At 36.9% G+C, this 13,205-nt stretch overlaps 1 protein-coding gene across 2 annotated transcripts in view; it reads left to right on the top strand.

Moving 5' to 3' along the window:
* The window catches only part of VPS13B (vacuolar protein sorting 13 homolog B), an 820,834-nt gene that overhangs the window by 753,933 nt on the left and 53,696 nt on the right, over window positions 1-13,205 (top strand). For both annotated transcript variants that reach the window (XM_030304021.2, XM_032591891.1), the window contains one exon: window positions 6,848-7,003. In XM_030304021.2, coding sequence (XP_030159881.1) covers window positions 6,848-7,003 — 156 coding nt within the window. The remainder of the gene's footprint in view (window positions 1-6,847; window positions 7,004-13,205) is intronic.

Here is a 13,205-nt window from a genome sequence, read left to right as displayed (position 1 = left end):
CTGCCTAGGACAGACGGGGAGATTTCACGCAGGAAGCTGAATTTGAGTTTTTAAAATAGAAATATGTCATTTCTTAGTCCTTAAAATGCAGGCTCTGTATGCTTTCTATTAGACATTTTTCCTTTTAATAACATTAATGTTTATCTGATTGCAAAATAATACATATTTATAGTATGAAATTTGGAAATTACATAAGAGCACACAAAACACACAAAGGAAAACTTAAAATACATAATCCCACAACCCCAAGATAACCACAGTTAGCATTCTGGCATTATTTCTAGCCATTTTCTCTGCTAGAAATAGGCATATATACTTTTTCTTCACTTTACAAAACCAGAATGTATATTGTAAGTATCTTTTTGTAATGTGCTTTTTTTCAGTTAATCTGTCGCTAACTAATAGTGCTAATGTGTTTGCATGCTGTGATTTTTTCTTCAGCAGCTTGAGAGGATTCTACAATATAGGTATGGTTAAGCACACCTTACTCTGAGTAAACGTACCTGAGTTCAAATCTTGTCCCTTGCCCTCCCCAGCACTGTGGCCCTGAGCAGCTATTCAGCGTCTCTGGAACTCAGTTTGCTTTTCGTCTGTAAAATGAAACAGAAGTATCTACTGTGTAAGATTATTTTAAGGAATAAGTGAGCAAATCTTTAAAAAGCACTTAACCCAGTGCTTGGTACATAGTATGTGTCTAACAAATGATAGCTTTTATTGTTTTTACGATATTTTATTTGATCAATTTCCTACTAATGCATAATTTTCATTATTAAAACAATACTGGAATAAGTTACATCTAGGTTAATCTTTGCACATATGAATAATTACTACCTTATGATAAATTCCTATGTAGAATTGATGAGTCCGTATCTAAAACTAAGATTTTTGACAAGGATTTCCCTCCCACTGCAATCTATATTCTAATGGACATTTTGTGAGTATGCCAGGTTTCCCTTTTTTATAAGGGGCTGTTTTAGGCTGATTACACAGTGTTTGTGGCTTTCTTTGAGTTCATTCATGAGGGAAAACCTACAAGCACTCATATTTTATGGAAGAGCAAACTACCCAACACTTGTGTGAAGACAGTGGAGCCTCCATTATATCATCTCCTGTACTATCGATTTGGAAAGCTTTCTTTTTCTTTTTCCTTTTTCTTCCAAAATACACTGCATCAAAGAGTCCAAGTTATCCACTAGAAAATAAATCAATATGATTTATTTCCGCTTTCCTCATTCCTTACTTGTGAGATTGTGTTCTATAAATAAATGTAAAAGAGTGTATAGAGTGCTGAGATTTCCAGTATTGAATCAGGGTGACACCAAGCATTAGCCATTATCTAGAAATTTTTCCACTTGGTTTTTTAGCATTATGTCAGATACTCTGAACCTCCTGAAATTTAACTGCCTTAAAAAAACAATAATGAGCAGCATATTTCGATTTATTGTGATGTTATTTTATTGGTGTGAAATGTACTATCAGTTCTACTTGTACGTTTCAAACAAGCACTTAAACTTTGATCTCTGTTATTTGATCTGTAGCTTTCCAGATATTATTTTAGATAGACAAGAATTTTAAAAAATACTTTAACTTAATTTGCACTCATAATGTTCACTATATCATCTGAGATCTACTTTATGCTTTAATATCAATATTGCAGTATCTGAATTATGGATCTGAGGGGTTATATTGATTTGTAGTTTAATCTAGTATCGTTATCCACATAAGGCAAATCTCCTGTGTTGAAAGGTCATTCAAAATATAGGAAGTTTTTAAGAGTGTACTGATCTTGGTGAGCACCAAATAATACACAGACTTGTTGAATCACTATATTGTATGCCTGAAACAAATATAACACCGTATGTTAACTACACTGGAATTAAAATGTTTAAAAATGTATAGACAAAAGGAAAAATTAAAAAGTAGGAATTTCTAAACATTTTGATTTAATACTCAATTTTATGGTATTTTGTACACAAGTATCACCACTAAAAATTTTTAATGTCTATTTTGGGTTATTTTTCAATAATCCCCACTCATTTATTAAATATCTATTGAATGCCTACTGTGCACTAGGCTCTTGGGATATAATGATAAGTTTAGAAGTTTAAAAAATATACATGATGCCTAAGCTTTAATATATGTATTAATGTATACATATATTGAAAGGTTTATTTCACTTGGATTGAATGTTAATTTTTTAGAACTCCTAAAATTTCTACAAAGAATATAATGGATTGGGAAAATTTTTGAAGTTATTTTAGATTTTCAGTTTCTTTTTAGAATATTACATATTACTGTACAGTATATTACTATAAAATGCAAAAAAAAGTATAAGTGAATCTGAAGACAGATTTTTTGTCTTAGGTAGAAATTATCTCAATAACAGTTTTAAAATGAGTCGTGAGGGGTGCCTGGATGGCTCATTTGGTTGAGCATCCGACTCTTGATTTTGGCTCAGGTCATGATCCCAAGGTCATGGGATTAAGCCCCGCATCAGGGTCCACACTGAGCATGGAGCCTACTTAAGATTCTCTTTGCCTCTGCCCCTGCCCCTCTCTCCACTTGCTCACTCTCTCTCTCTCTAAAATAAATAAGTAAAAATAAAAATAAAATAAAATGAATAAAGTTCACAGACAAGTATCCAGTACCTTCATTTATATTTAAGATATAATTTTTAAAATTTCGTCTTCCCCTTTTCTTTCCCTTCCTTGGTGTACCCTCTGTTCCTATATTTCATCCTGTTTTTCTTTCCTCTGTAACTGATTCAGGAATTCTCCCTTTGGAGGTTACTGTGGGTGGTCCTGAGAGCTGACCCCAAACCCCTGATCAGTAATTCAGTTTTAATTTTTATTTTGTATTGAAAAAAAAAAATGAACAGAAGGCTGTATATGCTCCCATTTGAGGTCTTCAGTGGAAAAACTATGAATTTAGTCTGGCTGCCAGTACAGCCCTGGGAAGGGGTGGGGGCAGGGTCTGCTGGATGAAAAGAAAATGTAGTCTCTTGGGACCTTCCAACAAGTGTGGCCACTGTACAACCTGCCTTATTGCTTAGTTGCAGTTCCCATTGAGAAGTTTAAACAAGAATTGTTCCTATTTTGACTTCTTCCCCAATGGAAAGTATTAGACACTAGCTAAGTAGGCCAAAAAGAATGAAAAGCCTGAATAGAAAAGATGGTAGAGGAAGTGAGTCAGTAAGGGAAATGTAATAGGAAAGAGGGGAAAGAAAATTTCCAAGTTGATAAGAGAACATAAAAATACCATGGGCTCCAGGCCATAAAGGATAGTGATTTTTTTGCGAAGGCCGTTGCTTCTTCTTTCTCATGTTTTCATGTTTCTGGCCCACCTTGCCTCTCCTCCTGACCGTTGCCCTCCTACCTCCACACTCCACTCTTACCTTCTCTCAACACACTGCTCCCCTATACAGAAGGCTTCATTCAAAAGGCTCATTCTTCAATAAAGCACAAATTCCTCACTTAGTACATCAGTGCTGGCCGCAATCTACATCTGCCTCTCCGACCTTGTGCCTCACTCGTTTTTCATGTTCCCTTTGCTCTAGCCAGTCAACACTATTATTTTGCCCCCAAGCATACCTTCTGACTTTCACATCTCACATTGTCCCTTTGGCCCAGAAAGGAACCTTCATCTTTGCCAGTTGAAATCCTGTGGTAACTCTGAGACCCAACTGCTCCATGAAGTTCTCCTTATCATAGCAGCGTAGAGCAAGCCCTCCTTTCTCTAGATTCCTGTACCATTTTGTTCCTCCCCTAATGCTTCCTGTTATTTGTTTGTGCATGCTTTATTTTACCTATAAGATCATAAGCTTTTCGCAGGACAAAGAACACAGCTCGTCCTTCTTATTTCCTCCATAGGGGCTAGCATATCACCTTCCTTATAGTAACCAAGTTAAAAAAAAAAAAAATGCATTGGGTGAATGATCAAAAGAAATGTTATTAGGATCAAGTAGTCAAACACAGATTGCAAATTTTTATGCCTGGTTTATTGTTCCTTCAGTATAGAAATAAAAATTGACCTATGAGTATTTATTATTAAACGGAGAGTTCAGTGCCTATAGCAGTGAAATTTAATCATTTGGTTCAAAAAGAACAGAACACGCCCCACTCACCTGATGCCCAGGAGTCTCAGCACTGCTGTCTGGTGTCTGGGTCAGTCACTCATGGGAAGGAGGACCAAAGTAGTGCTGGGCCTTCTCATTTCCTTTTTGTAGATTTTCTCTCTTAGGAATGTAATTTCTTTCTTAATAAAGTATATGTGTTTAATAGCTATTTAGATGTTTTTAACAGCAGACCAAACATTACAAATATTCTACTGGTGATGCATATGGGGAGAGGTGTTATGTTTTCCCCCACCCAGCTTTTCTGTGTGAATTAAATCCAAACGTATCTGGATTCTCATAATTCAAAGAAAATATCTGCACCAACATTTTGAGAACAAATAGCTGCCAAGCGAAACCTGACAGCATATTCCTTGGTGACACTCAGTAAAAGCTGTGTAGACAGAGTGAGCGGCTACCTAAAACTGAGCTCATATGCAAATGTGAACACTCTCCAATTAAAATTACATTGTGTACATTAAGCCTCTCTTCAGAGGCTGTGGAATTTTCAGGAAAAATATCGCCGAGCTTGACCTTAAGTACCTTGCCTCATTATTTTTTTGTCATTTCCAGCTACTAGTCTCTCCAAAGAAAACAACTCTCTTGTTTCTTTTAGTTTTGTGTGTGCCCTGAGCTCTTATTCCCAATTGGTGCTACAAAAAAACTGAAATGGTTCCAAACACCACTATTGTTTTTCTTTTTTTCTCTCTGTAACTAATATTTAAAGATCAAAGATAACTCTGGTACTTTTATGTTGTAGAGTGTAAGACCAAATTTTCCCTAAAGGTATTTGCTGTCCAGGATTTTTTTTTCTTTTCTTTTTTCTTTTCTTTCCTTTTCTTTTTTTTTTCTTTTCTTTCTTTCTCTTTTTCTTTCTTGCTTTCTTGCTTTCTTGCTTTCTTTGAGCTGTAAGCTTTCTTCTTTAGAAATCATCTGAATGGTAGCTTCTTGATTTCACAGGGTCACTGGCAGTTGTATGCAGGAAGAGCTGGAGTGGGACCATATTAAAAGGAGGGAGATGAGTTAGGAGGTTTTTAAAAAATATTTTAGTAAGGTACTTAAAGACCAAAAGAAAAAACCCTCCCTTAACTTTCCACCAAAATCATATTGTGATAACTAGTACCTTGGGAAATTTTTTAATTTAAGCACTTTCTAAGGATCCTTCTAATGCTGAAACTAAAAAATAATCTTTCCATCAAAAAGCTTTTGTTATAATAATTCCCATGTAAATTCTTATTAATGTATTCATTTTAAGGGTCTATTATGATAGCTTTTATACAATATTTTTAAAGTTTTATTCGTTCTGTTAGTTTGGAAAATGTTTCATATGATTAGGCTTGGGTTCATTATTTTTTTTTTTTATGAAATTTATTGACAAATTGGTTTCCATACAACACCCAGTGCTCATCCCAAAAGGTGCCCTCCTCAATACCCATCACCCACCCTCCCCTCCCTCTCACCCCCCATCAACCCTCAGTTTGTTCTCAGTTTTTAACAGTCTCTTACGCTTTGGCTCTCTCCCACTCTAACCTCTTTTTTTTTTTTTTTCCTTCCCCTCCCCCATGGGTTCCTGTTAAGTTTCTCAGGATCCACATAAGAGTGAAACCATATGGTATCTGTGGCGGCTCAGTTGGTTAAGTGTCCGACATCAGCTGAGGTCATGATCTCGTAGCTCGTGAGTTCAAGCCCCACGTTGGGCGTGTGCTGACAGCTCAGAGCCTGGAGCCTGCTTCAGATTCTGTGTCTCCCTCTCTCTCTGCCCTTCCCCTACTCATTCATAGTCTCTCTCTCTCTCAAAAAATAAAACATTAAAAATTTTTAATAAAAAATCATGTATGAGATGAAAGAAAATAGTGAGTTTGTATGTCATATAAATGTTTTTCCTAGAATGTCAGTTGTATTTCCTTGTCCTTAGTAATTGTATAGAACATTGTTTATCTTCATTGTATCCTAAAGAAGCAGTAATTATTATATTGTTTTGGAATACTTGTTCAGTTAAACTGATTTTCTTAGCCGCATTTAGTAAGTAGAAGTAGAAATAGAAAATATTTGATGATCATGAAAGAAATCTAAATATTACCAAAAGTGGCAGTACTATATGAATAAATATGAATGAATCAGGAGACTCATTTGGTAAAACTGACAACAAATACACACTAGAAGAAAAATAGAACAAAGACATTTTCTCATACTTTAAAAATGTTGAAGGTAGTTCTAATTTGATATATGTGATCTCATAAAAACAGTATATTGAATGAACTGCTTCCTCAAATTGCCATTTTGTTCTTCATCAAAAGCAAAAATAAAGAATGGCAATTTAGGGTCAAAAATAATGCCACAAATGAAATTTTGCTTTAATTACTGTCTAGCCATAAGAAGGAATAAACTATCAGCCAAGACCAATGTTCTTTGATCTTACATTTCAACCTTCTTGTCCTCCAGATGATTGAAATGGTCTTTTCTCAAATGTTCAACAGGCCTTTTACCATTTGATAGGACAATTATTTTTAAGAAGGTTTAAAATGTGATCTGGAAAACCACATTGACTCTCTGTGGCATATTTGCTATTCTTAGCCTGGTTGAATAAGCTGGAAGTGGATGAATAATGCAGGTTAGAAAGAAAACAGATGCTAAATATTACAAATAGGAAGGTTTTCCAGCAACGAGACTTTCATTTTAGGACTAGATTTTTGTTGGCACTTTTGGCATTATGATGATTATTGTTTTTCTCTCCAGCTGTTACACATCTGTATTGAAGGCTGGGGCAATTGGCGCTGGTCAGAGCCCTTCAGTGTGGACCATGCCGGGACTTTTATTAGGACTATTCAGTACAAGGGTCGAACTGCTTCACTCATCATCAAGGTTCAGCAACTCAATGGAGTGCAAAAGCAGGTAAGTTCCTTGTGTTCGTGGCCCAGACAGCTCTTAATTATTTGATGTAACTAGTGGAAGGGAAACTTAAAGAAATGAAAATAATTAAATAATAAAACAAAATCCCAGTGGTATGTCTAGTTCTGCCTACTACTACTGTGCACAAGTTTCTTGATGATCCTGAGGATGATGATGGCTTCAAACCCTTTGTCTCACATCTTTTACAAGAGCTGCTAACGAGCAGTAAAATTTACTGATTTTAGTTTCACCTCTTCTCTCTGTCACCACCTACCTTCTGGTAGAGGTGCTAATGAGCTGTGAAATGGCCAAAAGGCCTTTATTAAGAAGGAGAAGAAGGACAGGGTGTTGGGGACTCTGGATAACCCAAAGGTGGATAACCAGGAGTTGGTTCTCATACATGTAAGGGTAATCTTTGAGAAAGTGTTGTGATACCTCCCATGACAGAGTGGGCCGGGGTCTCCAGCAAGCTTTCTTTTCCTAGGAGTTAATATTAACTGCAGTAAAAATTCACTACGGTCTAACTCTTGGCATATAAAACCTCAGCTCTCAGCACATAGTTTTACGTATTTTATAAAACTTCCTTTTGGCTGTTTTTGAAGTTCTAAGACTGCAAAGGGGAAAAAAAGTATCTGACACTTTTTTTGTGTTCTTAAGATGTGAAAATGTGGTTTTTAAAAGATGTTTTTCAAGCATGGCACATATGACAAGAGTAGAAAGAAAAAAAGGAAGTATTAAAATCTGAAAACTGGCTTCACTGCACACATAATAACTGGATTTGTCATAAGAGTTTTAACATATACATCAGCATCTGGATTGTAACAGTCTATCCAGAGCTTATGTGAACAGAGGACATGATAGAAACAGCCCCCCAGCCTCTGGACAAGGAAGAGGGGAGCTTTCCTTAGCAGGCAACATGGGCTCCGCCATTGCCCGTACTTGGCAGACAGGAAGCAACCGGTGAGGTGAACAGTAGGACCCGTACCCTGTACGTCCCTGGTCTGCACCTAATCAGGGAGCTGGACTTCATGTTCTCATTATTGTGGGCAACAGGAGTGAAAAGAATATAGCAGAAGAGTTTTCCCAATGAACTGACCATTCTTCAAGTAGTCGGTGACTGCCTGCAGTGGAACAGAGTAAAATGGAAGACACTATGTGACACAGGCTTCACTCTTAAATTGCAAGTGTGTATAAACCCAACAATGTACACAACCGACAGTAAGTGTGAAGGACTCTTAGAGGTTTCACTAAGAAGATATGACTCGAGTTGGGCTTTGGAAAACATGTAGAATTTGGATTAAGAGAGGCCAGTCCAAGTAGACAGTATAACCTAAAGATAGGAGCATGGGACAGATGGGTCTTCCTGGGGCTCCTGATGGAAGCAGCCTAGCCAGTGTGAGCTTTGAGCTAGAAAGTCGTAAGAACAAGACGTGTCTCTGACTGTCATCTGGCTTCAGGACTCTCTTACTTGGATATGCGCTCAACAGATACCTGCCCAATGAGTACGTTCTGGTTTTCTGATTCTGTCACTCACGGTCTTTCAGAAATTCCTTATACACCTACCCATTCACCAGTGTGCCTGAGAAATGGTCACTCAGCATCCGTTTGAACACTCCACATGATACAAGGCTCCTTTTCTCCCATGGTAGCCCTTTCCATAGTTGGTTACCTCCAGCTATACAGGAAGCTCTTTCTCAGTTTCGAGCCAAAATCTCTCACCATTTGGCCAGTTTATACCATTCGTCAGAACTTGTGAGGGGTACACCACTTGTGGTGAGGGCTCTGTAAGTTGTATCTCCCCTTTATTACTGCCCTTTGGAAACATAAGGGAAGCTAGGATGATTCTTTCCTCTTAGTTGCCTTTTCGTTAGGCCACTGGTTCTCAAACTTGCATGTACGTCAGAATCACCCAGAAGGCTTATTAAAACATAGATGCTAGGTCCCACCCTCAGAGTTCCAGATTCAGGAGGTCTTGGGTGTGACGTGATAATTTGTTTTTCTAACAAATTCTGATGATACTGGTACAGGGCTCCCACTTTGATGGCCCTTGCTGTGGTCTAAACTTCCCCAATTCATTCAGCTCTTTTGCCTGTGGTTGCTAGAACAGTGGCCAGTTAGTGGAATGGGGGGGTCACTCCACGGAGAAGTGGTTCTCATGGTGTATCCTGGTGGTTAACATCATAGCCAGTCTGGTTGTATCCCCTTGCTGGCTGTGTGACGTTCAGCAAGTTATTTAACCTCTTTGATCAGTTTCCTGATCTGTGAAATGGGGAGAGTGATTGTGCCTTTGTCACAAAGTTAGTGGCAATTAAATGAGTTTGTATATGTGAAGTGCTTACGGTAGTGCCTGGCCCACTGTCATAACTCAGTAAATTATAGGCACAATTATGAAATATTCCCAGGCATGAGTAACAGTAAATGGACTTTGTTGTGTTAAAATAGTGCCTCCTTCTTGCATAGATATTATGTATCTTTAAGGAATAATATTAAATTTCAGGGATAAATTAATATATACAGTGTTTCTGAGCAGATATTACGCTTCGCAGCAATAAACCCGAAGTCAAAAAAGTTGGCCATGAAAAGTACCTTTTTTGAAAATTTTCACAAAATGTTACCTACCTTTTTTTCCCCTGATAATAAAACATTTCTCAGCCTTACTATTTATTACCTGATACCTTAGGCAAATTTCTTAACCTTTCTGTGCCTCCATATACCCCTTGTAAAAGAAAGCACCCAATAAATATTAAGTTTCTTGTGGTTATTTTTATGTTAACTGTTTTCAAATATTTCTGAAAACACAGGAAAGCCTAAGGTAGAAAAGAAAAATTACCCATATTTTTGCCACCCAAAGGTAAATACTTCGGTGTATTTTTTCCTACTGTTTTTTTCTATGCAGATATTTTTTTTTTACTAACTTGAGATCTGATTATAATTAGTTTTTCAACTTGTTTTTTTCACTTAACATTATATGATGCTTATCTTCTCATGTTATCTGAAATTCCTGAACTATCTTTTTAATGGTTGCATAGTAATTTGCCCTGTGTTATGTTGAAACCCATTTAGACACCCATCCCCTTGTTACTGCACTTTTAGATAATTTCCAATTTGTTGCCATAATAAACCCTTAAATGAATATCTTTGTGTATACATATGTATGTCCAAATGTCTGTGTCTGTCCTGAAAATAATTTGCTATAAAACTTAATTACCTGAGCAAAAATGTGAATGTTTTTGGGGTGCTTGATACATCTTCCCAGACTGAAAAGATATACTTTATTCTTTAACCAAAATCCATTGTTTTGTGTCACCGGATTCTTGTTAGGGCCACATTAGTCCTTCAAATAACTAAGTATATATATTCATCCCAACCTTCTGCTGATTTTCTGTGTTTTCCAAACTATTAGCAAAAATAGTTTGTTAGTTTTAGACTAACAAAAATTTTTCCATTCATTAGAAGTTTAAGGAATCCTTTTCATCATTCTCTCTGTTAATGTCAAATATACAGATTTTTAAGGCATCTGGTGCAAATCACATTTCAGGATTTCCAAATGTTATTTGTACCATTGAACATTTCATAATTATTTTCTGTAGCAGTCCCTCTCACACTTTTCTCTGCTTGTATTCTACTATAATAAATGCTGTTTATTAAAAAGAAGAAGAAGAAGAATCTAGCCAAATAGGAAAGGACTCTTCAGAAACCAGTAATGGAAGCAGAAGCCACCTTCCCGTTGCATGTATCTTTTTGAAAGAAGTGTCATCTTGTCCCGCAGGAACTGGAGGTCCATTTTCCATTCCCATCGTCATAGAAGGCACATACACGCAAAATTTATATTTTGAGTTTTAGAATTTATTGTCATAGCCAAATGGGACTGGGCTCTAAATTAGGGCCATTTAAAAAACTTAGCAAAATAATGGAAAGTGGAACACAGAAAGAGCAGTTTGTTTAACCTAGAATGAAGCAAATGGAAAATGGTTGGTACTGAACCCAGGTAATGCTGAAAGGTTCAGCAGGCCACCAACTTCAAAACAACCGCTGCATATGTCAAAGTTGTGAAAAGTCTGTCTAGTCTTTCAGTTGGATTTAATTTTTTATTGTCAGGGTAGATCAACCAAAATTCAGATTAGCTCCAGTTAAGGTACATCAGAGACACAGGATTTCCTCAATTAGCCAGGTTGGGAAGGCAGATAGGAATCAAGGTTTCAGAAGAACTTCACGAATTCCTTCCTCTCTCTCATATTGGCCTCTTTCCTTCTGTCCCACCTGGGCTGGGAAATAAACTGCAGCTGCCTAATTACCAAGCTCCATTTGGGGAGGTGAGTGTGTGCAGCTCCCTGATGTACCTTAACTGCATTAACATGCCCCTGGATGATGGAGAATTGGCTAGTGCGCATTTGAACGATGCCATTTGGTTGTACCCTGCCTTTCTTATAACCCTCTCATTTCTCCAGTTGAATGAAAACTGACCACATACAAAATTTCTCAAGAACTTTGTACATTATACAGCTACCCCTGTACACATATTGGCTCCCACGTTTCCCATCCCCTCATTGAGGAAAACTTCACCACTTTAAAAACTTAAATGTACATGTGTATGTATGTATGTATGTATATTTGTATCTTTATACATACACTTTTAATCATGGCTAAGATATCATTTTCCAGTGCATCTGGTGTTCTGGAGTTATTCTTTAATATCACTATTCTTCTTGGCACTGATCTAATAAGAGTTCTGAAACCTGCTAAGTAAAATCACATGTGGAAATCTTCAATACACGTCTTTGTGGCTTTGGGGAAAGAGGAGAATTAGTGTGAAACCTGGAAATGTGTATTAAAGAGAAACCCTACATTAAAAAAAATTAAGTAGCTGTCTTCAACTGATAAATTAATCTTGAAATTTTAACCATAATTTTCAAAATAAAGGCATTGTAAGTGTTGCCACGTTGAAGAAAAGCAGACATGGCTCTTGCTGAACCCTGCGTGGGAGCAGCCGTGAAGAACACCCCTCTGAGGAGTAGCCATTTTGGATTTCCCTTCATCTAAGTAGCCTTCCCTCCCTGGCCACTTTTAAGGGTTTTCTTTTTATCAAATTTGAAAGCCTATTTAACAGGCTTTATAGTTGAAAATGAAACTATAAAAACCCACCAAGAGGATCTTTGTCTTTAAACAAAGTGAGTCCCAGATGGTTGCAGAGATTCTGTGGTTTCTGTGAGAGACAGCAAAATTCTCTCCTAAATCTCATGGGGCCCAAAGGTTCTGAAGCAAGAGCAGTGTGCATACATTGCCAGGCCTGGGCACACCAAGAGTAAGAACAAAATTGAATACTGCCTCAGAGCTTTCACGTGTTTACTTAAAGTTAGGCGACGCTAAGGCCTCATAAGACTTAACCATGAGTGCCTGGTAACCCCTAGCATATGCTAAAGAAAAGCTTGCCTGCTAACTTAGGACTCATGGTCCAGTTGACCTCTGTGTTTGTTACTGAGAAAACATTGTTTTAAAAGATTATTATGGCAGAGTATCTAGGAATAATATAACAGTTAAGCACAGTTTGGTTTTTACAGATGTTCTCCTTCTAAAGAAAATTCAAAGGAATAGATAGTTGGAAAATAAGTGTTTAAGAAACTGCTAAATTTCACTGTTCAACTAATACCATTTGAAACAACAATGACATCTTATTTTTGGTCTATCAATCTAGCAGGTTTATTTTGGGTAAGTAATAGTTCATTCATAAATAATTATTCATAGTTATTTGTGTAAATTATAGTTTACTTACAAAGATGTTTACAAAGTACCCTTAATCACATAGGAAAATGTATCCATTAGGATGTTTTCAGTTTGAAGTAACAAAATAGGCTTTTTAGTCTTCATAATAAGTTAATGAGGCAGAACTATTCCTCCTTTACATTTATTATCTCACATAATAAGAATGAAGAAGCCGAGTTAGGTGTTAGTTGATTAAGCAACTCAGTGCTGTATCTGCTGCTCTGCTGTCCTGTTGGATTTGCCTTTTTTGTCTTAAGATGCCTACGAAAGATGGATGCATATATATCCTCTCATAACATCTTCCACGACAGACAAGAAGCAGGGCTTTTGCTTCTCAAATTGTCTCCCTTATCAAGGAGGAAAATGTTTCCCAGAGCCTTTTAGCAGTCTTCCCTTTTCGTATTATTAGCCAGAGAGCATCCCATGTTCACCCCTAAAGTAATCA

Source organism: Lynx canadensis, chromosome F2 (genome assembly GCF_007474595.2).
Source record: "Lynx canadensis isolate LIC74 chromosome F2, mLynCan4.pri.v2, whole genome shotgun sequence".
NCBI classification, from domain to species: Eukaryota; Metazoa; Chordata; class Mammalia; order Carnivora; family Felidae; genus Lynx; species Lynx canadensis.
This window is presented reverse-complemented; position numbering and strand designations above follow the sequence as displayed.